Source organism: Lampetra fluviatilis, chromosome 44 (assembly GCF_964198595.1).
Source record: "Lampetra fluviatilis chromosome 44, kcLamFluv1.1, whole genome shotgun sequence".
In the NCBI taxonomy this organism is placed as follows: Eukaryota; Metazoa; Chordata; class Hyperoartia; order Petromyzontiformes; family Petromyzontidae; genus Lampetra; species Lampetra fluviatilis.
Genome location: NC_136318.1, coordinates 4,049,523 through 4,076,390, shown reverse-complemented (window position 1 = coordinate 4,076,390; position 26,868 = coordinate 4,049,523). Strand labels below are relative to the sequence as shown.

Sequence of the window (26,868 nt, the reverse complement as noted above, 5' to 3'; positions counted from 1 at the left end):
ATGATGATGGTACAGGTGCTGATGATGATGCTGCTGCTGATGGGACCCCAGGTGGCGTGCATGAACTGGAAGCTCGTGATGCTGGTGATGCTGCTGCTGATGGTGCTGATGGTGCTGCTGCTGCTGATGGTACTGATGGTACTGCCAGTGCTGATGGTGCTGCTGCTGCTGATGGTACTGATGGTGCTGCTGCTGCTGATGGTGCTGATGGTGCTGCTGCTGCTGATGGTACTGCTGCTGCTGATGGTGCTGATCGTGCTGATGGTACTGCTGCTGCTGATGGTACTGCCAGTGCTGATGGTGCTGCTGCTGCTGATGGTACAGATGGTGCTGCTGCTGCTGATGGTGCTGATGGTGCTGCTGCTGCTGATGGTACTGCTGCTGCTTATGGTGCTGCCAGTGCTGATGGTGCTGCCAGTGCTGATGGTACTGCCAGTGCTGATGGTGCTGCTGCTGCTGATGGTACTGATGGTACTGCTAGTGCTGATGGTGCTGCCAGTGCTGATGGTACTGCTAGTGCTGATGGTACTGCTGCTGCTGATGGTACTACTGCTGCTGATGGTGCTGCCAGTGCTGATGGCGCTGCCAGTGCTGATGGTGCTGATGCGGGTGCTGCCGAGACTGCAGGTGGCGTGCACGAACTGGAAGCGCGTGATGCTGGTGCTGAGCGGGCGGGCGAGGGGCCGCCAGGCGCAGGCGATCCCGGCGCACGAGGCGCATGTGCCCGGGGCGCTGCGCTCGCTGGCGCACTTCAACGCCTCCGAGATCAACCGCCGGCTACACTCGTACCTCTCCTTCCTCTTCGTGCGCCACCCCTTCGAGCGGCTCGTCTCCGCCTACACCAACAAGTTCACCAAGCGGTGAGGGTGACGGGGGGTGGGGGGTGATGATGAGGGGCGGTGTGGTGGTTGAGAGGGTTAGGGGAGATGGAGAGAGAGGAGACGGGCGGAGGGTGTGTTGGTGAGCGTTTGGGGGGAAGGGATACAGGGAGAGGGTGCGGGAGAGTGTGCGGGGAGGGTTAGGGGAGAGAGGCTTCAGGGGTGTAAGGGTGTGGAGAGAGCGTGTGTGAGGAGCAGCAGTGTAGCGGGTCACGCGCTGTGCTCCGAGCCCGGTGACCCGAGTTCGATTCCCGCTCACGGCCACTGACACCAGTGACGATTATCGGAACCGGTCCTGCGGCCTCCACTAGGTCGACTCAGTCTTAAATTAGTACCTGGCATGGTGTGCAAACGTCAGCAATGTGGGCCGTGGCAGCCTTCATAGGTGCACACCCAGCAGCACTTGCCCCAACGGCCTGTGAAGACTACACGGGGGTGGGGTGAGGGACCTTTACCTTTGTGTAAAGACTGCAGCATCGCGGTCCTAAATCACCCCCACCCCTCGACGCCCCCCCCCCCCCATCTCTCCCTCGCCCCAAACCTCCCCCGGCCTCCCCCGCCCTGCGTACCCCAGGTACAACACGGCGTTCCACTCACGCTACGGCACGCGCATCATCCAGCGTCACCGGCACGCGCCGGGCGCGGAGGCGGCTCGGCGCGGCAGCGACGTGCGCTTCGAGGAGTTTGCGTGGTACCTGGCGGACCCGCGCACGCGCGCCGAGGAGCCCTTCAACGAGCACTGGGAGACGGCGGCGGCGCTGTGCCACCCGTGCCACGTGCGCTACGACGTCGTCGGCAAGTACGAGACGCTGCAGCGCGACGCCGGCCTGGTGCTGCGGCTCGCCGGAGCCGGCGCCGACGTCCAGTTCCCGCCCGCGCCGGCACGTGCCCGGCGCGGCGGCGGTGACGGCGGTGGTGGCCGTGGCGGTAAAGTCAGCGAGGCGAGGAGAGAGGCGCTGAAACACTTCCGCACGCTTGGAGCGCACTACCGACGGCGCCTGTACGCGCTGTACCGCCACGACTTCCTGCTCTTTAACTACTCGGCGGCGGCGTTCATGGACGCGCGGTGATGAGTGGTGGCAGTGGGGAGGGTGATGATGGTGATGGTGGTAATGTTGGTGATGATGGCAGTGATGATGGCGGTAACGGTGGTGATGGTGCTGGCAAGCTGTTTGTATGTTGAACTTCTTACGCACCTAGCTATCCGTGCACATCATAGGTGCTAATGATCACGCTGATGATGATAATGACGATGGGGGTGATGATGGTGACAATGAGATGAGTGAACATGATGAAGATGATGATCATCACGCATCATCACAATCACCATCATAGATTAAATTATAATCATCACCTAAACGAACATCGCTGCCATAACCATCACTTGAATCATCGTCGTAATCACCATCATCCCTATTATCATCAACACCATTATCACCATCATCACCATCACGAACATCACGGGCATCATCACTATCACCGTCATCATCACCACCACCATCGCAATCTTCACCGCTGCCATCGCTATGATCATCAACATAAATATTTGATATCAACTGCACGTGACCTCCGTGCAGTGATCAGGTCACGCGAGGTCACGCGAGGTCACGAATTTTTGGGGAGGAGCCCCCGCCCCACCCCTCGCCCCACCCTTTCCCCCACCCCCTCCCCCACCCCCTCCCCCACCCCTTCCCCACCCCCTCCAAGACTTGAGGGAGAAATCCTGGGAAGCTCCGACACTGGCGCCCTCTGCTGCCTGCCTGCCACGTGTCATTTACTGTCATCTGTGGAGGAAATTGTAAATTGTATTTTTTAAAAGCAATAGCAATAATTGTAATAAAAACTAGACTTTTGTTATATTTAAATTATTTTTTTTACCTAATAAGCTCACTGTCGAATCCGGGAAAAAGGCGGCGTTTGTCTGCTAAATAGAATTAAACGAAGGGAAAATATTAGAAATCTGCGCAGCTACTTCCATCCTCTTCACCACCTCGCGTGAGACTCAATGTCTCAAAGCAGGAAGCTTGACGCTTCCGCGGATTTCTCAAGGGCCGAGCAGTGGACACCGGGTGGATCACTGTGGTGGACATTCGTGGAGTCGCTGCGGTTGACAATGGGTCACTGTGATGGACACTGGGTGAGTCTGATGGGTTACTGGTTGACACTGAGTTAGTCACTGATAAAGTAGCAAACGATATTGAAAACTTGAGGTTCATAGTTTCTCAGTCACTCGGGAGTTGAGGTGTTGCATGTCTGTGTGTGTTCGAGTGCGAGACTGTGTGTGTGTATGTGGGGAGCGGTGGTGTAGCGGTTAGCGCGCTGCACTACGAACCTGGCGACCCAGGTTCGATTCTCGTTCAGGACCAACACCAGTGACAATTATCTGAACCGGTCTTGGGCCTCCCCTATGTCGACTCAGCCTCAAAAATGAGTACCTGGTGCGATGTGTAAACATCGCCATGAGGGAGACAAAGGCGGCCTGGCGTGGTGCTGGCCACCCACCCCCTCGTGTATCGTGCCGGCCTTCGTAGGTGCTCGCTAACAGCACTTGCCCCAACAGTCTGTTACAGGCTATACGGGGGATCTTTGTCTTTGTTGTATGTCTGTGCCTGTCTGTGCCTGTGTGGGGATTGGTGGCGTAGTGGTTAGCGCACTGCACTACGAACCCGGCGACCCCGAGTTCGATTCTTGCGCACCGTCAGCATCAATGACATCTGAACCGGTCCTAGATCTCGCCTCGGTCGATCCAGTCATGAATTAGTACCTGGCATTGTGTATTAATTTCAGCGCCGGGGTCGTGGTTCTGGCCACACCACCCACTCGCAGATAAGCCGTTCAGGCCTTGCACGTATGTTGAATTTCTTTCGCATCGTATGTAGCCAACCCGTGCTAATCGGAGGTGTGGGAAATAGGTGTTCGCTAACAGCACTTGCTCCAACAGCCTGTGTGGGCTACACGGGCACCTTTGTCTTTGTTCTCTAGGTTTACATGATCTAATCTGCGCTATGCGTCGCAACTTGTGTTAAATGTTGAATCGATTTTTTGTTGTTTTATATATTATATGGTCGAATAAAAAAATGCGCATGGAAACAAGTTTAGAAGTGTGTGAGTGAATGAGTGGGTGGTTGGGTGAGTGGGTGGGCGAGTGAGTGAGTGGTCGAGTGAGTGGGTGGGCGAGTGAGTGGGTGCGCGAGTGAGTGGGTGGCGTGGTGGGTTGTGGGAAGCAGTAGTGGTTATCGCGCCGTGGTAGTGGTAAGTGCACTGCGCTACGAACCCAGCGATTCCCGCTCACGGCCAACACCAGTGACGATTATCCGAATTGGTCCTGGGCTTCCCCTAGGTGGACTCGGCCTCAAATGAGTACCTGGTGTGGTGTGTAAACATCACCACTAACGAGACAAAGGCAGGAGAGCGTAATACTGGTAGGAACCTCCTGGTTACATCAGCCCACAGGGGATTATTGTGTCCGTCCGTCGTGCAGGGAGGGGTTGGGTGGGGTCGGGCTGCGCTGGGTGGGGAGGGGAGGGTGGGGAGGGGTTGGGTGGGGCTGGGTGGGGAGGGGTGGGGCGGGGTGGGGAGGGGTGGGGAGGGTGGGGCTGGGTGGGGTGGGGCTGGGTGGGGCGGGCTGTGTGGGGCAGGCTGGGTGGGGCGGGCTGGGTGGGGCTGGGTGGGGAGGGGCTGGGTGGGGAGGGTGCAGAGGGGCTGGGTGGGGAGGGTGGGGAGGGGCTGGGTGGGGAGGGGCTGGGTGGGGAGGGTGGGGAGGGGCTGGGTGGGGAGGGTGGGGAGGGGCTAGGTGGGGAGGGTGGGGTGGGGCTGGGTGGGGGGTGGGAGGGGTGGGGCTGGGTGGGGAGGGACTGGTCACCCCGTGGTGCCCTTATAAATCTCAACGTTTAACCTATTCACGCCGGCTTGTGCCCGCCCTCACAGTCGGGCATATTTGCGGAATACACCACGCCGACGTTGACCCTGGCCATTGCCCGAGCAACCCAACGTTGCTACCAGCTCCCGCCGCAGGAATGTGTTTCTCGCAGGCGTGGTGCGAGCCGGGCGTGGTGCTAGACACCCACTCCCTCGTGTGCCGGGCCGAAATTCATAGGCGCTCGCTAACAGCACTTCAGTTTTTCAGTTTCATTTATTTGGTATAGCCCTGTGAGCCATTCGGCTCTTGAATCGGGTGCAACCGCAACAAACAAAAAAATGAAAAAGAAAACATCTTAAAGTGACTATGCGCAAACAGAAAAATCCAGGAAAAACTGCAAAGTCGTCCAGAAAAAAAGCACCGTACACCAACGCTGTGTGCAAAAATCCCAGTGGGATGCAAGTCAAACAACAACAACAACCACAAAACAACTTAGATTAAATCCATCAATCTAACTCTGTACTACAACACACATGGTCAAACCAAAAAACATTTTCGAAATCACCAAAATAAGGCTATAAAAGCAATGTAACAGTGATCATAGGAACTGTGACCGAAATTTCACAATAAACGACATAAACCACATGTACCACCAAAACCCTGTAGCCATAGCTGGCTGCATGAGTCACTCCACAACAGCAGGAGCATCAGTAGGAGTATCAACATTTTTCAAATGCACCTTTAAAGATCAGCACACTAAATGACTTGCCCCTACAGTCTTAAGGCTATCCGGGGGATTTTTGTCTTTGCTTGAGTGAGTGGGTGGGCGAGTGACAAGAGTGGGTGAGTGGTTGTTGTGGGTGATTGGGGAATAGGGCGAATGAATGGGTGGGCGAATTGAACGGTGAGTGGATAGCAACGTGCTCGAGTAGGTCAGCGAGAGATGGATGGAGGGGATCGAAGGTGAGTGAAACTCGCGTGAGAGGCAGCTGAGAGAAGAGGGGTGAGTGAAAGGAGATGGGATTGGTGGACGATTCGATCAGAGGGGAGCGTGAGTGGGAGAGCTGGGGGGCGGGAGCTGGTGGGTGGAGAGGGCTTCGGTCTAATTTTGGAAGCTGAGCCACTGCCCCATGACGCGAGGCCTCTGCCTCCTCCATCAGGGCCTGGAGAGACGCGGACGCAGGTAGGAACCGGGGCTGACCCTCGATCGGGGGGGGGGGTCAAGGGGATCCAGGGGGAGGGGGTCTGGGAATTCCCTCGCCACGGGACCCCCTCCCCCAACAGAGACCCCCGCTACTCGGGCACCTCTCTTGTCTGCTCCACTCCGTGTTTTCCTCACACAGGCACGGGGCTCACTCTGTCGTCGTGATGAAAGCGCGATATCGCGAGTAATCTCGATATCGCGAGTAATCTCGATATCGCGAGTAATCTCGATATCGCGAGTAATCTCGATATCGCGATATCGCGAGTAATCTCGATATCGCGAGTAATCTCGATATCGCGATATCGCGAGTAATCTCGATATCGCGATATCGCGAGTAATCTCGATATCGCGAGTAATCTCGATATCGCGATATCGCGAGTAATCTCGATATCGCGATATCGCGAGTAATCTCGATATCGCGAGTAATCTCGATATCGCGATATCACCCGTGGGGAGCGGTCGGTGTCGCGGTTCGCGTGCTGCGCAAAACGAACCCGGCGAGACCGAGTTCGATTCCCGCTCGCGACCAACATCTGTGGCCATTATCTGAGCCGGGTCCTTGGCCTCCGTCAAGGTCGACTCAGCCTCAAATGAGTGCTCGGCGTGGTGTATTCACATCGTCGCTGGGGAGACAAAGGCGACCGGGCGTGGTCCTTGCCTCCACCCCCCCCTCGCCCCTTGTTGTGCCGTGCCGGCCTTCGTGGGTTCCTGCACACGAGCAGCACTTGCCCCCTACAGTCTGGGTAAGGCTACACGGGGGCCCTTTGGCTTTGTGGGAGTCGCGCGCCACCGACCCCACCCCCACCCCCCCCGCGCGCGCGCGCCACCGCCTCCCCGGGGTCGGGGGGAGGGGGAGAGGGGGGGAGGGGCGGGGAACGAGGAGGTCACCTGAAGCGGGGCCAAGTTACAGAGGGGAGACGATGGGGGAGGAGAGGAGGGGGGGGGGTGATGGGGGTGAGGAGGAGAGATGACGGGGGGGGGGGGGGTGATGGGGGTAAGATGAGGGGGGGGAGGTGAGGAGAGATGAGGAGGGGGGGTGGGGGAGGTGAGGAGAAGGGGGGGGTGATGGGGGTGAGATGAGGGGGGAGGGGTGAGTAGAGATGAGGGGGTGGGTGATGGGGGTGAGGAGGAGAGATGACGGGGGGGGGGTGATGGGGGTGAGATGAGGGGGGGGTGAGGAGAGATGAGGGGGAGGGGTGATGGGGTGAGGAGAGGTTAGGGGAGATGAGGTGATGGCGGGGAGGGGGGAGACGAGGTTCCATGAGGGAAGACGCCGCGAAAAGTTTGCGACCTTGAGAGGCGAGTTCACGCGAGGTCGCGGGCCGGAGAGAAGCGGCTGCTTCTGCGCAGCTGTTGCTGCTGCTGTTGTTGTTGTTGCTGTTGTTGTTGCTGCTGTTGGTGTTGTTTCTGTTGTTGCTGTTGTTGTTTCTACTGTCGTTGCTGCTGCTGTTGTTTTTTTAACTTGCCCCCCCCCCCTCCACCACGAAACATCCAACCCCACCGCCCCACCGTCTAAAGTCCTCCGGGCCCCGGTTCAATCCACCACCCCCCACTCAGCGTGACGCAGCACAGGGGCCGAGGGGGTCATGGGGGCCCTGATAACGGGGTGCACGAGAGGACAGGGGGGATGGGGGGGGGATACGCAACGAAGGTTTGGGTCAGTGCTGTCGGTGGTGGCACCCTGCAGCCCTCTGGGGGTGGTTGCGCGTCGTTGTCTGTGCAACGGTGGATGTTTTTGCATCGCCACAGAGAGAGAGAGGTCGTGGTGGCTGTCGGGGGGGGGAGGCCATCATACAGCAGTGGACAGACCCTGGCTGCGTGCCGACGTCATTCAACTGGAAGGGGACGCGGCTGTCAGGGCAGTCGGTGGTGGGGGGGGGAGACGACGCCCACGTGGTCGCTTGCTCCGATTGGCCACGTTTCGGGGGCGCGTGCTCGCACTGACCAATCGCGGCGCGTTTCGCCGGAGGGGCCCCTTTATCAGTGACGTCAGATATTTACACGGTAGCCCCGCCCCCCATGCCCCTCACCCCCCCCCACTCCCACCACCCCCACCATCGGGCCCCATCAAAACGCGAGACGCGCGGAGGTCGAAGTGAGAGCGGGAGAGGTGAGGACGAGGTGAGGACGAGGTGAGGACGGGGTGATGGGGATGCAGGTGATGGGGGTGAAGGTGATGGGAGGTGCAGGTGATGGACGTACAGGTGATGGTGGTGCAGGTGATGGTGGTGCAGGTGATGGGGATGCAGGTGATGGGGGTGCAGGTGATGGGGATGCAGGTGATGGGGGTGCAGGTGTTGGATGTGCAGGTGATGGGGGTGCAGGTGATGGGGATGCAGGTGATGGGGGTGAAGGTGATGGGAGGTGCAGGTGATGGACGTACAGGTGATGGTGGTGCAGGTGATGGGGGTGCAGGTGATGGGGGTGTAGGTGATGGGGGTGCAGGTGTTGGATGTGCAGGTGATGGGGTTGCAGGTGATGGGGGTGCAGGTGATGGGTGTGCAGGTGATGGGGCTGCAGGTGTTGGGGGTACAGGTGTTGGGGGTGCAGGTGATGAGGGTGAAGGTGATGGGGCTGAAGGTGATGGGTGTGCAGGTGATGGGGCTGCAGGTGATGAGGGTGAAGGTGATGGGGCTGAAGGTGATGCCAGAGGCTAAGACGCGTTGCTGGATCAACGTATTCGTTCTGCTCCTGGGTGAAGGTTACTCGAGATTGAGTTCAACTCTCCATCCCACCACCTCTCGGTGTCATCGCTCTGAGCCCGGCCACCCTCAGTAGCTGCTCCGGGTTCCCACGCTCCGCTGTCTCCTGAGCTTGTGTCCCTCTGACAGAAGTCTGATGTCGTCTAGCCAACTTGCTGTACTGCAATTGTCGCCTATAATGCCGGTTTCGAAACGAAACAGAGAGAATAGGCTTCGCTCTTTTCCACAGACACAATTGCTCAATCCGAGCTATTAATGATTTGATATTTGTATTGCCTCTGTGCTGGTCGCTTTATGGCGTGATCTGGTCTAACACTGCTGAGTGTAGGTCACAAAGTTGGCCAATCAGTTTCAAAGGCAATGCATATATTGGTATCAAAGCACGTTTGTTTGCATGTTTTACCACAAGCTTGTGTGGTTAATGCTGCACGATGCCTTGCAATAGCCGTCTATTTGGTCTTTGAACATATTAACACCTCCTGTTTGATTGCCGGAAACGGTAAAGTATATTACCCTTTCATCGCTCATGTCTTGATCCCAACTTCGTGGCCTTCTGTATTGGCTTCATCTTCATTGATGTAACTGTGTTGTATTTACTTAGGTTCATTTTGGTGGCTCGGGTAGTTTTGTTGTTGTTGTTACAAACGACTCGTCCTGGTCTCTTTGAGTTTCTCTACCTGGCAATGAACGGAATCAACTTGGGAGTGTGTCGCTATGTTCCGCTACGTTCCCCGTATAGCTGCATTACCGTCGCAATTGTGGCGTTTGTGATGCGAGACGCGGACACGTGACAGGTGAGATGGAATGAAAACTGCGCAGAGAAGGGTGGAGGAGATGCACGATGGGAATTACAGCGAGAGACAGAGGGACACGAGGATTAGAGAGAACACACACGAGTTGGAGACGTAATCTTCGTCATCATCATATTGATCCAACAGTGGATATATCATAATGAAAGCATGGGGAGATGCACGCTGGAAGTCCCACTGTTACACAGAAAGAGGAACGCGTGCATTAGAGAATATACACGTGTTAGAGACATCATCATATTGATTTTCATTCAGTAGTGAGTGGCTAGATCATTATGATATCATGGATAGATGCATGCTTGAAGCTGCACTGAGACACAGAGAGACGGATACGTGGATTAGACAACGCACGCGTGTCAGGGACCTCATCATCGTCAGCAGCAGCATCATCAGCAGCAGCATCATCATCGTCAGCAGCATCATCATCATCGTCGTCGCAACGCCTTGCTAAGAGAAGTGAGGCGTGTGCAAGGCGCGTCACGGCTGGAGGGGGCGACGATGGCCTGTGGTCGAGACCGGTTGATAACGGCGGAGCGGCAGTCGAAGGAGGCAAAGAACTCGCCCGAGAGCGCGTCCACAGCGGAGACGGAGAGGAGATGAAATCGGCTTCGTGTGCGGCAGGAGCCGGGCGGATCGGCGCGTCGCGAGACCGCGAGAGGTGGCTACGTCTAGGGGAGAGAGGGGAGAGAGGCCTTCATCCAGCAGTGGATTGACTCTGGCTGCTGCTGATGATGGTAGTGAATGAGTAGCATTGTTTTGTGATCTCCCTATCGCTGTGTTTATTGTCCTAAGGGGGACAGCCCCATTATCCCCCGACGCCAATCCGCTCACAATCGAGGACAACATTTACCTGTGGGCTCGTGGCCTGAAGACGTCGCCGCTGTGACGGAGCGATAACATTGTACACGTCGACGAAATCGCCCATCAGAGATTTGCCCCCCCCCCCTCCCCCCTTCGCGACCCCTGCTGGCGTCAGGAGGCCTCCACTACTAGTTGGAAGAGCTGAGTCGACCTAGGGGGAGGCCCAGGACCGGTTCACGGGTTTTCGCCGTGAGCGGGAATCGAACTCGGCTCGCCGGGTTCGTAGCGCAGCGCGCTAACCGCTGCACCACCGCTCGCTCCACTGCTTACCCCACCATCACCACCACCAACGCGCGATCTGCAGATCATAGACTTGAATGGTGTGAACTCATCATTTATGCTTCTGCTGGGGGGGGGGGGACATAGGTGGGGGTGGGGGGTTCAAGTAATTTTCGACCATTGTTTTAACTGCCGCGCTGCGAGATCGCACAGCACCGGTGACCTCTGGGAGTTGACCTCTACACCGCGGTGGCAGCAACCCATGTCTGGTTAATAGACCCGCGGTATTAACCAGGGTGGCCGCGTGGTTGCGATAAGGGGTTGACCCGGCCAGTGGGCAGTTGGCTTCTGTGATCGGGCGTTCCGGGTGGCTTCAGAGCGAGGATCCGCTACCAGCGCCGTGCCAAAACCCCTCTCGCTGGGAACTGCAGAGCTCGTTCTGATAGACCCCGCGCTGACTGAGAGCTCTGCCTGGGTTTGGTCTACAGTGGGGAAGGTAGCAAACCCTTCCACCCACTCACTCATCAATCCACCCACTCACTCATTGATCCACTCACTCACCCACCCACCACTCACTCATCCAACCACCCACTCACCCACCCACTCATTCACCCACTCAAACACCCATCCACTCACCCATCCCCCCACTTACTCATCCACCCACCCCCACTCACTCACTCACCCATCTACCCACTCACTCACCTATCCAACCACCCACTCACCCATCCACTCATTCACCCACATATTCACCCACTCACCCACTCACCCATCCACCCACTCACTCATCCACCCACTCACTCACCCATCCACTCACCCACCCATCCACTCACCCAATCACCTACTCACTCAATCACCCACAAACTCACCCATCTACTCACCTAATGAACCACTCACCCATCTACTCACTCAATCGTCCACCGACTTGGGTTTCCAGGTGTCCGGGTTTGGTGTGGAAAAGGAATTACCCGAGCTGCGATGGAACTTTCCTTGTGAGCCTACAGGTGATGGAGTTTCACCTGGTCACGGGGTCTCACCTGGTGACAAAGTCTCACCTGATGACGGGGTCTCACCTGGTGTGCATGTGCAGGTGAGAAGGAGGAGCCAGGATGCGCGTGGTGGTGATTGGGCAGAGCCTGTTCGGCCTGGACGTGTACCGGGGCCTGCGCGAGGATGGCCACGAGGTTGTGGGCGTGTTCACCATCCCCGACACGGACGGGAGGCCAGACCCCCTTGGTGAGTAAGCCCCGAAACTCGATCGACCCTCCGAGATACCATCTATCCACTCGAAACCCTACACACATCTTGGATGAGTCGGTGAGTGACCGAGTGAGTCGGTGAGTGACCGAGTGAATGCGTGATTGAGCGAGCGGGCGACCCGCTGAGCGGGCGAGCGACCCGCCGATTGGGCGAGCGACCCGCCGAGCGGGCGAGCGACCCGCCGAGCGGGCGAGCGACCCGCCGAGCGGGCGAGCGACCCACCGAGCGAGCGAGGCGGTTGACCGGGGCGTCTGTCCCCTTCCGCGCCGCCTCCCAGGTGCGGCGGCCGAGGCGGACGCGGTGCCCGTCTTCAAGCCGCCGCGCTGGCGCCTCAAGGGGCAGCCCGTGGCGGCCCTGCTGGACACCTACCGCGGCCTGGGCGCCGAGCTCAACGTGCTGCCCTTCTGCTCGCAGTTCATCCCCATGGAGGTGATCGACCACCCGCGGCACGGCTCCATCATCTACCACCCGTCGCTGCTGCCGCGGCACCGCGGGGCCTCCGCCATCAACTGGTGCGGGGGGCGGAGGGCGGGGGATGATGATAGTGGGGATGGATGGTGGTGGTGCTTGGGGTGGCGGCGGTGGTCGTGGGGATGGGGGTGATGACGATGATGGTGATGGTTGGGATGGATTCTATTGGGATGGGGGTGGTGATGATGATGGTGGGGATGGGGGTGATGATGGTTGGGATGGAGGTGGTGATGCCGGTGGTGGTGGTCGTGGGAATGGGGGTGGTGTTGTTGATAGTTGCGATGGGGTGGTGATTGTGATGCTGCTGCCGATGCTGCTACTGCTGCTGATGCTACTTCTGCTGATGATTATGCTGCTGATGCTGCCGATGATGCTGCTGATAATGCTGCTGCTGCCGATGATGATGATGTTCCTACTGCCGCCGCCGCCGCGCCCCAGGACACTGATCCACGGGGACGCGAGGGGCGGCTTCTCGGTGTTCTGGGCGGACGCGGGTCTGGACACGGGCCCCCTGCTGCTGCAGAGGGAGTGCGCCGTGCTGCCCGACGACACCGTCAGCTCCATCTACAAGCGCTTCCTCTACCCGCAGGGGGTCACCGCCATGGTGCGGGGGGGGAGGGGGGGGTGGGTGGGTGGGGGGGCGTTGGCAGCGGGGGGCATGAAGACTCAGGCACGAACGAGGGGGAGGGGTGGGGGCGGGTGGGGATTGTGGATGGCAGGGGAAAGAGGGGGGCGACAATTTGACCACTATAGTAATGGGGGGTTAGGGTGGAGGGTGAGTGGGATTGAGGGGGATTGAGGGGGAATGAAGGCCATGGTATGGGGGGGGTGGGGGGGGGCAAGGGGTGCATGAAGGCCAAGGTACGAAGGGTAGGGGGGTGGTCTAAAGGTGGGGGGGATGGAGAGAGGGGGGCGTGACACGGGAGGGGGAGGGGAGGGTACCCCCCCCCCGCCACCTCCAACTCTGCCTCTGTGCCCCCAGGTGGAGGCGGTGCGAATGATCGCTGAGGGCACGGCCCCCCGCATCCTCCAGCCGGAGGAGGGGGCCACCTACGAGGGCATCCAGAAGAAGGACAACGCGCAGGTGAGCTCCCCACGAGCTCCTCGTGACCCCAGATGACCCCGGTGACCCCTGATGACCCCAAGGCGGTCCGAACGGCGGTGACGGGGCTTAGCGGAAGCGAGTTTTTTGCCGCTTGTTGCCGAGGTTCCTGGTTTGAACCCAGCGGGGCCACCCTGGTCAATACTGCGGTTGTCTGCGCATTTACCGTGGTAAAAACCAAAAACTCTACGACGTCCACTTCGCCCGCGGCGGTTGTTAGAAGATCCCATGACGTCATTCGCAAGAGTAGGCCGCTGCGTGCCGGCGTCACAGTAGCAAATTTGAAAAAAAAATCACACCGCAAATTGCTCAGTCATTGCCCCCCGCTACTGGAAAACTGATGCCCGCTCGCAGGCCAGGTGCTGCATGCTCCTCGTGGCGCACGGGGACAGCTGCCACTGGGGGTGCCCTTCCACTGGTTGAGATGTCAGGCGCCGTGAGTCGCACAGTCCACTCCACTCCCTCCCTCCCTCCCCTCCCCTCCCCTTCTTCCACTCCACTCCCTCCATCCCTCCCTCCCCCTGGGGTCGATAAAACGAGTACCACATTGTGGGAAATGTCAATTCTTTTTATTTGTCTTCTATGGGTCGACTCGTCCCGGTCATAGGAACGTGGAATTGCTACCACTGGCTTTGAATGACTGGAAACAGGAGATGGGCACCAATATTATAATTTGTATTATCCAAGACGACCTGAGATGACCCCAGGTGACCCCGAGTGACCCCGGCTGACTGGAGCGTGCTGTCGTGCAGGTGAACTGGGATCAGCCGGCGCTCGCGATTCACAACTGGATCAGAGGCAACGATAAAGTTCCCGGGGCGTGGACGTTGATCGAGGGGGAGGTGAGAGAGGCCCCCACCCCGACCTCCTCCTCCGACTCTCTCTGTCTCTCTCATTCACCTCCTGCCTACAGGCCGCGCCCCCACACCCCAACAATCTGGCTGTCGCCTGATGAAGCTAGTTGCAATTACTGGTGAAACGTCGTACTCAGATTGTAAATGTTGTGGCTTGGCTGTGCTAGTGACGAATTGGCACGTTCTGTTTACATGACAACCCCTTACTAGTTGGCTGCGTCGGGTGGTGGCGGGTTTAACGACACATTTACATATTTACGCGATCTAACCCAAAAAAACCTCTTATGGATACAGAAGCTACACACCCACCATTCCTCCCGCACATGCTGCTGATGATGACGATTCTGCTGATGATGATGATGATGATGCTGATGATGATGCTGATGATGATGCTGATAATGATGATGCTGATGATGATACTGATGATTCTGCTGATGATGATGCTGATGATGACGCTGATGGTGTTCCCCCTGCTGCCCTCTCAGCGCGTCTCCCTGTTCAGCTCCTCGCTCTTCGAGGGCCCTGCCCCCACGGGGCAGCCCCTACCCATCGAGGGGGCAGCGCAACCTGGGGTCGTGACCCCACAGGGGCTGGTGCTGTTCGGCAACGATGGCAAAATGGTGACGCTCGCTCAGTCACTCGCTCGGTCACTCACTCGCTCGGTCACTCACTCGCTCGGTCACTCAATCGGTCACTCACTCAGACACTCCCTCGGTCACTCGCTCGGTCACTCGCTTGGTCACTCGCTCAACCACTCGCTCGGTCGCTCAATCAGTCACTCACTTAGTCACTCGCTCGGTCACTTCCTCAGTCACTCGCTCGGTCACTCGCTCGGTCACTCGCTCAACCACTCGGTCGCTCAATCGGTCACTCACTCGGTCACTCAGTCATTCCCTCTGTAACTCCCTCTGTAACTCATTCTGTCACTCGCTCGGTCACTCTTTCTGTAACTCACTCTGTCACTCGCCCGGTCACTCACTCAGTCACTCACTCTGTCACTCACTCTGTCACTCCCTTGGCCACGCGCTCGGCCACTCGCTCGGCCACTCAAGTGGGACTACACACAGCATCAGCATCGCTTCTGACAGGCAGACTCTGTGAAGCATAGAGGCTCCTCCTGCCTTCGTGATGGCCTTTCCACTATAAGAGTGACAGCGCCAATACCGAATGTACTCAATAATGATGGTGATGGTTAATGATGATGGTGATGATGATGGTGGTGGTTGTGATAGTGGTGATGATGATGAGATGATGGAAATGATGAAGGTGGTGATGGTAGTTTATGGTGGTGATGGTGATCATGATGGTGGTGATGGTGGTGGTGATGAGTTGACGGTAATTTTGATGGTGGTGATGGTAGTGATGGTGGTGGTGGTGATGGTGATGATGATGGTGGTGATGATATAATGGTAATGGTGCGATGTTTGATCTGGTTGCGAGCGAGCGTGGGGAACGCGTGGAGCGGCCGGCTCAAGTCCGACGAGCGGGGATGGGGGGGGATGTCTCCGTGTCTCTATCTGCCTGTGTCTCTCTGTTTTGTTCTGTGCCTGTGTCTCTCTGGATCTATAACTCTGCCACTCTGCGTGTCTGTGTCTATGGGCGTGGTGCTGGCCGTGCCGGCCTTCGTAGGTGCTGCTCGCTAACAGCACTTGTCCCAACAGTCTGTTAAGGCTACACGGGGAATCTTTGCCTTTGCGTGTCACTGTGTCGGTGTCTCTGTGTGGTAGTGTAGCGGTTAGCGCGCCGCGCTACGAACCTGGCCACCCGGGTTTGATTCCCGCTCACGGTCAACACCCAGTGACGATTAATTGAACCGGTCCTGGGCCTCCCCTAGGTCGACTCGGCCTCAAACGAGTACCTGGTGAGGTGTGTAAACATCGCCACTGGGGAGATAAAGGCGGCCGGGCGTGGTGCTGGCCACCCACACCCCCTCGTGTACCGTGGGGGTGTGGGTGGCTCGCTAAACAGCACTTGCCCCAACAGCCTGCTAAGGCTACACGGGGGATCTTTGTCTTTGTGTGTCTGTGTGCAGCTCAGGGTGCAGGTGCTGCAGCTGGAGAGCGGGAAGACGATCCCCGCCTCGGCCTACTTCTCCCAGGGGGATGCGCAGAGCCTGGAGCTCTCGGACAGCGAGAGGGACGTCGCCGATAGAGTGCGGGTACGGAACCGAAGGCAAATGCCACCCCCCCACCCCCGGGTCGCCGGGTTCATAGCGCGGCGCGCTAATCACTACACACACACACATGCTCACACACATGCACACGCACGCACACACTCGCCGTACCCATCATCACCGCCGGGAGTGTAAACCTCGGTTTTGACCCCAGGCCGTGTGGAAGGGCATCCTGAGCAACGTGGACGAGGTGGTGGATGCCACGGACTTCTTCAAGAGTGGAGCCGGCTCCATGGACGTCGTGCGGTGAGCTCATGGGGTCGCGGGGTCACGGGGTCACGGGGTCGCGGGGTCACGGGGTCACAGGGTCGCGGGGTCACGGGGTCGCGGGGTCACGGGGTCGCGGGGTCACGGGTGTCACGAGGTCACGGGGTCGCGGTTGCAGGGTCATGAGGTGACAGGGTTGTCGGTAATGAGGTGACGAGGTGGGAAGACGATGAAGTCACGGGGTGATTGACCAACCAGATGATGGTGCTACTACGTCATGTTGGATTGATGAGGTCGTGCGATGACGATGACGCGGCAGGCTGGTGGAGGAGGTGAGGGCGTAATGACGAGGTGATGTGACGACGTGGCAGGTTGGTGGAGGAGGTGAGGATGCTGTGCAGCGAGGTGGTGCTGCAGAACGAGGAGGTGTACATGGCGAGCTCCTTCGCCGAGTTCATCCAGATGGTCGTGCGCAAGATGCGCGGGGAGGGCGGCACGGGGGACATCGTCGTGGACCACGTGAGACACGCGGAGACACGTAGAGACGCACGGGCACACAGAGACACGGAGAGACACGCGGAGACACGGGGAGACGCACAGAGACACAGAGACACGGAGAGACACGCGGATACACGTTGATACGCACGGGTACATAGAGACACGGAGAGACACGCGGAGACACAGAGACACGGAGAGACATGCGGAGACACGTAGAGACGCACGGGCACACAGAGACACGAAGAGACACGCGGAGACACGTAGAGACGCACGGGCACACAGAGACACGGAGAGACACGCGGAGACACGTAGAGACGCACGGGTACACAGAGACACGGAGAGACACGCGGAGACACGTAGAGACGCACGGGTACACAGAGACACGGAGAGACACGCAGAGACACGGGGAGGCACGTGAACATCCGCGGACACACGGGGAGACTGGGACACGGGGACGCTCGGACACAGGGATATACGAGGAGACACATGGGGACATGGGGACGCAGGGACATGGAGACATGGGGATGTGCAGAGACGTGGAGACATGGGGACACAGGGAGACACGGGGGACGTGGGGTCGCGGGGAAGTGGGGAGACACGAGGAGACACGGGGAGACACGGGGAGACGTGGGGGGACACGGGGAGACGTGGGGAGACGTGGGGAGACACGGGGAGACACGGGGAACGTGGGGTCGCGGGGAGACGTGGGGAGACACGGGGAGACACGGGGAGACGTGGGGAGACACGGGGAGACACGGGGAACGTGGGGTCGCGGGGAGACGTGGGGAGACACGGGGAGACACGAGGAGGCACGGGGAGACACGGGGAGACACGGGGGACGTGGGGTCGCGGGGAGACGTGGGGAGACACGGGGAGACACGAGGAGGCACGGGGAGACACGGGGAGACACGGGGAACGTGGGGTCGCGGGGAGACGTGGGGAGACACGGGGAGACACGAGGAGGCACGGGGAGACACGGGGAGACACGGGGGACGTGGGGTCGCGGGGAGACGTGGGAAGACACGGGGAGACACGGGGAGACGTGGGGAGACACGGGGAGACACGGGGAACGTGGGGTCGCGGGGAGACGTGGGGAGACACGGGGAGACACGAGGAGACACGGGGAGACACGGGGAGACACGGGGGACGTGGGGTCGCGGGGAGACGTGGGGAGACACGAGGAGACACGGCGAGCTCTGCCGTCCCGCAGGTGGTGCTGGAGGTGAACGCGATGACGGTGCGAATGCCGCACCAGGGATTCATCGGGGGGGAGTTCGTGGACGCGGCCGAGGGGGCGACCTACGAGACGGTGAACCCGGCCACGGGAACGGTGAGTGGGCGCTCACCGGGCGGCAGGGGGATTGGGGGGGAGTGGGGAGGGGGTGGAAGGGGTTGGTGATGATCATGGTGATAGAGGTGTTTTTGTTTCGAGTTTGTGGTAAAGTTGGTGGTGGTGGTGTTGATGATGCTGGTGGAGGTTAACATGGTGACATCTGAAACAGCCCTTTCCCCCATACTTTCACTAACCAGTGCGGTGAAGTATGGTCAAACAACCCCTACGGCCAACACAGCGTGGGGGGGGGGGGGAGAGGTTGCGGGCCTTCATCCAGCAGTGGAGTGACACAAGTGCGTTGTCCCCGTGTCACCCCGCGTCCCCGCAGGCCATCTGCTCCGTGTCTCTGTGCACGGCCCCTGATGTGGACCGCGCCGTGGCGGCCGCCAAGGACGCGTTCGAGCGCGGGGAGTGGAGCCGCATGAACGCGCGCGACCGCGGGAACCTCATGTACAGGTGCGCGCACATGGCAGCACTTGCCCCGCCGGCCCGTGTGGGCCATACCGGGGAAGGGGAACCTTTGTCTTCATCTTTCTGGGCTGCTCTTTGAGAACATCTGGGCTGGCACAGACACACGTCCACGTGACCCACCGACCCGGCATGACCCACTGACCGGGTGACCCCCCTCCCTCATGACCCCCCCCCCCCCCATCATGACCCCCCGCCACCCACCCCGCGCACGACCCCAGGCTGGCGGACCTGATGGAGCAGCACCAGGAGGAGCTGGCCACGATCGAGTCGCTGGACTCGGGCGCCGTGTTCACGCTCGCGCTCAAGACGCACGTGGGGATGTCCATCCAGACGTTCCGCTACTTCGCAGGCTGGTGCGACAAGATCCAGGTGAGACGCGGGGGTGGGGGGGAGACGTGGGGGTGGGGGGGAGACAGGGTGGGGGAGACACGGGGGAGACGCGGGGGTGGGGGGGAGACGTGGGGGTGGGGGGAGACAGGGTGGGGGAGACGCGGGGGAGACGCGGGGGTGGGGGGGAGACGCGGTGGGGGAGACGCGTAGGGGAAATAGGGGGGAGGACAACAGGAAGGAGATTGTCTTCCTAAGCTTGACCTCTGACCTGGTCTTTGCCCCCGCCTCTCACCCTCTGCCCCCCCCCCCTCAGGGCTCCACCATCCCCATCAACCACGCGCGACCCAACCGCAACTTGACCTTCACGAAGCGCGAGCCACTCGGGTGAGGTCACCGGCGTCACCGGGGTCACCGAGGTCACCGAGGTCACTGGGGTTACACACGGCCTCTGGTGTTTATTGAACTGCAATAATTACATTTTCACATCCACCGTGTCCCCCCGTGTCCCCCCGTGTCTCCCCGTGTCCCCCCGTGTCTCCCCGTGTCCCCCCTACTGTGCCTCTGCAGGGTGTGTGCTATCGTCATCCCCTGGAACTACCCACTCATGATGCTGTCGTGGAAACTTGCCGCGTGCCTCGCCGCCGGCAACACGGCCGTGGTGAAACCGGCGCAGGTCAACAACCAACATAACCACCACCGCTTCCAGCACCACAACCACCACCAGACCCACCATCACAAACACCACCGCAACCACCACCACAACTACAACACCGCCACTAAAACTCACACCACCTCTAACACCAACAACAACAACAACTCTACAACCACATCCAGCAACACAGAAACCACCATCACCAACTCAAACACTACCACCACCACAATGCTGATGATGCAGACGATGACGCTGACGATGATGCTGATGATGATGCCGATGATGCCGATGATAATGATGCGATGCTGATGATGCTGTGTGCAGGTGACTCCGCTCAGCGCGCTCAAGTTTGCGGAGCTCGTAGCAAAGGCCGGATTCCCCAAGGGAGTCATCAACATCCTTCCTGGCCCAGGTATCCCTCACCCACTCACCCCTCTTCATCCACCACCCTCACTCACCCCTCTTCATCCACCACCCTCACTCACCCCTCTTCATCCACCACCCTCACTCACCCCTCTTCATCCACCACCCTCACTCACCCCTCCCTCCCCACTCCCCCTCCCCTCTCCGCCTCCTCGACTCCCCTCCCCCTGCCTCAATGATCCACTGACCCACGCCTGTGCACATGACCTCATGACCCACTGCCCCTGATCTCATGCCCATGACCTACTGACTCTGTCCCAACCCTGACCCAAATCTAACCCTGACCTGTTCCACTGACCCACGAATGCACTGACCCACACCTGTGTCTATGACCCCATGACCCACGAACCCAGGCTCAGTGGTGGGCCAGCGGCTGTCGGAGCACCCGGATGTGCGGAAGCTCGGGTTCACGGGCTCCACCGATGTCGGCAAGCAGATCATGAAGAGGTGAGCCCAGGTAGAAATCCTCGGAATAGGATCACCTTGTGCCACACAGGGACAGCTGCCACTGGGCGTGCCCTTCCATGTGTTTCAGATGAGGGTGTAATGGTGTTCCGGCATGAAGGAGGGCGCTCTATCAATCACAGTGTCATCATCATCACCATCATTGTATCGATGAGGTATTACCCATAATCCACCATGACACCGCGTCATCTGTCTCTGTGCTGCCACACAGCTGTGCCACGGTCAATCTGAAGAAAGTGTCTCTGGAGCTGGGTGGCAAGTCCCCCCTCATCATTTTCAACGACTGTGACCTGGACAAGGCGATCCGCATGGTACGCCCTCCCCCCCCCCAACCCATCCTCCAGCCCCCCACTCCACATTACCACCTCCTTTACCTACCCTCGTCCACTCTCACCCTGATCATACCCCCCACCCAACCCCCTAACCATGCCTCCCCTGTGTCCCCATCTCCTTGTCTTTCCATGTCCCCGTCTCCCCGTGTCCTCGTGTCCTCGACTTCATGTGTCCCCGTGTCCCCGTGTCCCCATGTCCCATGTTCCCATCTCCCCCTATGTCCATCCACGTGTCCCCGTATCCCCGCATCCTCATGTTTCCGTCTTCCCGTGTCCCTGTCTTCCCGTGTCCCCGTGTTCCCGTCTTCCCCTATCTCCACCCGCGTGTCCCCGTCTCCCCGTGTCCCCGTGTTCCCATCTTCCCTTATCTCCACCCACGTGTCCCCGTGTCCCCGTCTCCCCGTGTCCCCGCAGGGCATGAGTGCCGTGTTCTTTAACAAGGGGGAGAACTGCATCGCCGCGGGGAGGCTGTTTCTGGAGGACGGGATCCACGACACGTTCGTCACCAGAGTGGTGACTCCTGCGCCACCACCACCACCACCACCACCTCCACAACAACACCAAACAACAGACATTCAACTACAACCGGCAACAACAATCAACAATAATAATAAAAGCCCCATGTGTCACTGTGTGTCCCCGCGTGTCACGGTGGCGAGATGTTAACTACCTCGCCGGGTATGCAGGAGGTCGTGGGTTTGATCCCGACCCTGATGCCTGTTGTATATTTGGAGTTTTGTGTGTCTCTCTCCACGTAGTCGCGTGGATTTTTTCTCCGGGTCCTCCGTGTTTTTTTCCTCCACATTTAGAAACTTGCGTTGAGATTATTATTTGGCTGCTATAAATGTCCACGTGATAAGCCACTTCCTAGAGCTATCATATGTGGCCAGGTCGCTTCTGAAAAAGAGATGTACAGCTCAGTGGGCCTAACCTGGTTAATAAAATATTGTTTAGTTTACACCATTGGAACCTCATTTGCCAGAAGAAAAAATATGATAATTGGTTTTTTACCCTTTTTTATCTGGCAACAAAACTGACACCTTTTTTTCTTTCTGGCAAATGAAGTTCCAATGGTGTAAATGCTTACCCCGAGCTCTCATACTCTGATGGTGCATTGTCTTTGAGTTGTGCGCCTTTTGGCGTCATCTGGCCCAACCCATGTGAGACTAGGCTCTAAGGAAAGCTGTCTCGGGTGTGGACCAATCAACTTCAAGGACAGTGCATACATTATCAGAGTTATGTGTTTTGTTTGCATTACGACTGCAGGTATTGTGGTCAATGCAAACATGACTCCTTGTAAAAAAAGGTGTCAGTTTTGTTGCCAGATAAAAAGGGTAAAAAACCATCTTCTTGGTTCTTTCGGTAAAGTCACGTAGAAGGGAAGTAATAAAATAATAAAAATAAAACATAATAAAATAATTCTCACGACGTTTCGGCCACAACGCAAGCAGCCGTCCTCAGGTGAAGACCAGGTCTGTCGGGGAGACAGCGTCTGAATATGTTTTATTTTTATTAAGATAAATCCCTGCAGTCACGAAAGCTTTAAATCGAAAGGTAAAAAAGCAATTATCATTGCTTAGTTTGTTTATGGCCCCCGCGTGCCCCCTTCGTATCCCCGTGTGTCACCCCCCCCCCCACCCCCGTGTCCCCCGTGCAGGTGGAGGAAGTACGCAAGATGAAGGTGGGTGACCCGCTGGACCGCAGCACGGACCATGGCCCCCAGAACCACGCCTCGCATCTCAGCAAGCTGCTCGAGTTCTGCGAGCGCGGCCGAAAAGAGGGGGCCAAGCTCATGTGTGGTGGGGGGCAGGTGAAGCGGCCAGGTGAGGGAGGCGGGGGGCGGTGGGGGTGTGTGTCTACGTGTGTGGGGGGGGGGGCACAGGAGTGCGGCGGTTAGCGCTACGCTGCGCTACGAGCCCGGCGACCCGAGTTCGATTCCCGCTCACGGCGGCCAACACCGGTGACGATTATTTGAATCGTTCCTCGGCCACCCCCTAGGTAGAACAACTGAGCACCTGGTGCGGTGTGTAAACATCGCCACCGGGGAGACAAAGGTGGCCGGGCGGGGTGCTGCCACCCACCCCCTCGTGTGCCGTGCCGGCCTTCATAGGTGCTCGCTAACAGCACTTGCCCCAACGGTCTGTTACAGGCTATACGGGGGATCTTGGTACAGTACACAACTCTCATACTCGTATCGTTCCTCTGTCCCATGTCTCCCCCACCCTCTCTCCCGCTGTCCCTGTGTCCTGTTCCCTGCACATGTCTCCCGTGTCCCCATGTCCCTGTCTCTCCCTCATGTGCCCGTGTCTCCCATGTCCCTGTGTCCCCGTATCCCTGTCTCTGCCTGGTGTCCCCGTGTCTCCCTCTGGTGTCCCCGTGTCTCCCTGTTGTTCCTGTCTCTCCCTGTTATCCCCCCATGGTGTCTCCCCCGTGTGCCCCCGTGTCTCCTCGTGTCCCCGCACCGCGTGCCCCCGTGTCTCCGCGTGTCCCCGCACCGCGTGCCCCCGTGTCTCCGCGTGTCCCCGCACCGCGTGCCCCCGTGTCTCCGCGTGTCCCCGCACCGCGTGTCCCCGTGTCTCCTCGTGTCCCCGCACCGCGTGCCCCCGTGTCTCCGCGTGTCCCTGCACCGCGTGCCCCCGTGTCTCCGCGTGTCCCCGCACCGCGTGCCCCCGTGTCTCCGCGTGTCCCCGCACCGCGTGCCCCCGTGTCTCCGCGTGTCCCCGCACCGCGTGCCCCCGTGTCTCCGCGTGTCCCCGCACCGCGTGTCCCCGTGTCTCCGCGTGTCCCCAGGGTTCTTCATGGAGCCCACGGTGTTTGTCGACGTGCAGGACCACATGTTCATCGCCCAGGAGGAGTCGTTCGGCCCCATCATGATCATTTCCAGATTCCCCAGCGGGTGAGGAGGGGGTTAGCGGTGGGGGTGGGGGGGGCTAGAGTAGGTTCATGGCCTCATGTGCTGCAGATGCGTAGAAGATCAAGTGCAGGTACGCTGCAGGGTGCGCTCCGTACAGCGGACCCTGCAGGGATGATCTGGCTGGGTGTGTACCGTGCTGTGTGATGCCGGCTGTGCTTGTGTGCATGACGCTGTGTTTGTGTGTGTGGTGCTGTATGACGCTGTGTGTGTGGTGCTGTACAATTCTGTATGACGCTTGCTGTCTGTGTGATGCCCTACGATGCTGTATATACACTGCGTGTATGTGTGGTGCTCTACAATAGTGTATGCTGCTGCTGCTGCATGCGTGAGTAACGTTGTACGATGCTGCTGCGTGACGCTGCGTGTATGCGAGTTCGTTGCACGATGCCGTATGGCACTGGCCGCGTGTGTGCGTGACGCCGCGTGATTCTGCACGGCGCCATACCCCCCCACCCCTCACCCCCCCGGCCCACGTGCTGCCAGAGGTCGCAACCGGGTACCCGATACCCGTACCCTACCCGATACCCGGCTACCCGTACCCAGCCGGGTACGGGTACGGGTAGCCGTTTGCGACCCTGGTGCGGCCGGGTACGGGTACGGGTAGGCCGTGAGTCACTGGTGAGTAACCGTTTGTCACTCATTTCGGGTACGGGTACGGGTAGGGAATGGGTACCCATTTGCGACCCTGGTGCGGCCGGGTACGGGTAAGGAATCAAAACCCGTTCGCGACCTCTGCGTGCTGCCGGCGTGCAGGGACGACGATGCCGTGTTGCGGCGTGCCAACGCCACGGAGTTTGGGTTGGCGTCGGGCGTGTTCACACGCGACGTGGGGCGAGCGCTGCGTGTGAGCGAGGCGCTCAACGCCGGCACCGTCTTCATCAACACCTACAACAAGACGGACGTAGCGGCGCCCTTTGGGGGCTTCAAGCAGTCGGGCTTCGGCAAGGACCTGGGTGAGCGGGGCGTGCGTGGCGTGCGGGGCAGGTTACGTGGCGGTGGTGGTGGTGTGTGGTGGTGGTGTTGTGGCGGTGGTGTGTGGTGGTGGTGGTGTGGTGGTGGTGGTGTGGTGGTGGTGTGGTATGTGGTGTGTGGTATGAAGTGGTGGTGGTGTGGTGTGTGGTGGTGGTGGTGTGTGGTGGTGGTGGTGCGGTGTGTGGTGGTGGTAGTGGTGTGGTGTTTGGGGTGGTGGTGTGGTGTGTTGTGTGGTGGTGGTGTGGTGTGTGGTGTGTGGTGGTGGTGGTGTGGTGGTGTGGTGTGGTGGTGTGGTGTGTGGTGGGGGGTGGTGTGGTGTGTGGTGGTGGTAGTGGTGTGGTGTGTGGGGTGGTGGTGTGGTGTGTTGTGTGGTGTGGTGGTGGTGTGGTGTGTGGTGGTGGTGTGGTGTGTGTGGTGGTGGTGTGTTGTGTGGTGTGGTGGTGGTGTGGTGTGTGGAGTGTGGTGGTGGTGTGGTGTGTGGTGGTGGTGGTGTGTGGTGGTGGTGTGGTGTGTGGTGGTGGTAGTGGTGTGGTGTGTGGGGTGGTGGTGTGGTGTGTTGTGTGGTGTGGTGGTGGTGTGGTGTGTGGTGTGTGGTGTGGTGGTGGTGTGGTGTGTGGTGGTGGTGGTGTGGTGTGTGGTGGGGGGTGGTGGTGGTGTGGTGGTGGTGTGGTGTGTTGTGTGTGGTGGTGGTGTGGTGTGTGGTGGTGGTGTGGTGTGTGGTGGTGGTGTGGTGTGTGGTGGTGGTGGTGGTGTGGTGGTGTGGTGTGGTGGTGTGGTGTGTGGTGGGGGGTGGTGGTGGTGTGGTGGTGGTGTGGTGTGTTGTGTGTGGTGGTGGTGTGGTGTGTGGTGGTGGTGTGGTGTGTGGTGGTGGTGTGGTGTGTGGTGGTGGTGGTGGTGTGGTGTGTGATGGTGGTGGTGGTATGTGGTGTGCTGCTGATGTGGTGTGCTGCTGGTGTGGTGTGCTGCTGTTGTTGGGGTGGTGTGGTGTGCTGTTGGTGTGGCGTGCTCACGTCCGCGTGCCGTGTGTCCGCATGTCTCCGCAGGTGAGGAAGCCCTCAATGAGTATCTGCGCACCAAGTGTGTCACTGTGGAGTATTGAGCAGCAACACCTCATCACACACCTCGTCACACACACCTCGTCACACTCACCTCGTCACACTCACCTCGTCACACTCACCTCGTCACACTCACCTCGTCACACACCTCGTCACACTCACCTCGTCACACTCACCTCGTCACACTCACCACGTCACACACGTCGTTATACACACCTCTTTACACTCACCTCGTTACACTCGTCTCGTCACACTCACCTCGTCACACGCACTTCGTCAACCTCACCTCGTCACACTCACCTCGTCACTCACCACGCACCTCTCATGAACCTGAACACTCACCCCATTACCCATATATTATTATTGCTACTATATGCAGGGTGCTTCAAAACAATGTTTTTAACACTTCTGAGAATTGACAACAAACAAGATCACGAGACATGTGCTGCCACCGGGGCTCTGGGGACAACCTGGAGAAGATTCCAGGCCACGTGTTGACAACGATGGCGAACAAGTGGAGACTCTAACATTTTGAAGCTATGAACATTTGTTATCACGCTACAGTTCATTGTCCGTTCTTTTTTTAAATCCTTTATATTAAGTTCACTTGCTTGCTTGCTTGCGCGCTTACGACCGTGCACATCTTTCGGTCGTTTTTTAACCCACTTCCCGTGATCCAATCGAGCTGACATTTTGCACACAGACTCGTTGTGCGTGACAATTTATTTTCGTGAAAAAACATTTCAAAATTTTCCACTTTTTAGGGAATTTTTTTTTCATATTTAATTTAAAATACAAATGTGATGAAAATGAAACTCTTACTCAAG

At 58.7% G+C, this 26,868-nt stretch overlaps 1 protein-coding gene and 1 pseudogene across 5 annotated transcripts; both read left to right on the top strand.

Annotated features, from left to right (window-relative positions):
• Window positions 1-423: 423 nt before the first annotated feature.
• LOC144947147 (carbohydrate sulfotransferase 13 pseudogene) lies at window positions 424-2,519 on the top strand (annotated as a pseudogene).
• Window positions 2,520-7,992: 5,473 nt separating this feature from the next.
• On the top strand, window positions 7,993-26,694 carry LOC144947272 (cytosolic 10-formyltetrahydrofolate dehydrogenase-like). Of its 5 annotated transcripts, none has more exons than XM_078876501.1 (23): window positions 7,993-8,073; window positions 11,631-11,765; window positions 12,067-12,301; window positions 12,699-12,864; window positions 13,243-13,344; window positions 14,115-14,204; window positions 14,702-14,836; window positions 16,249-16,374; window positions 16,544-16,635; window positions 16,968-17,115; window positions 18,305-18,424; window positions 18,756-18,883; window positions 19,117-19,267; window positions 19,542-19,612; window positions 19,796-19,901; window positions 20,205-20,292; window positions 20,657-20,750; window positions 20,980-21,079; window positions 21,515-21,613; window positions 22,758-22,923; window positions 23,891-23,996; window positions 24,768-24,967; window positions 26,030-26,694. In XM_078876501.1, the coding sequence occupies exons 2-23, from the start codon at window positions 11,639-11,641 to the stop codon at window positions 26,083-26,085; spliced, it is 2,706 nt and encodes a 901-aa protein (XP_078732627.1). In that variant the 5' UTR covers window positions 7,993-8,073; window positions 11,631-11,638; the 3' UTR covers window positions 26,086-26,694. The 5 variants fall into 5 exon arrangements, 4 of the variants coding, with proteins under 4 accessions (XP_078732627.1, XP_078732624.1, XP_078732626.1 ...); XM_078876498.1 differs by having other exon boundaries at window positions 8,007-8,073; window positions 11,620-11,765; XM_078876500.1 differs by having other exon boundaries at window positions 8,022-8,062; window positions 11,620-11,765.
• The last annotated feature ends 174 nt before the right edge of the window (window positions 26,695-26,868 follow it).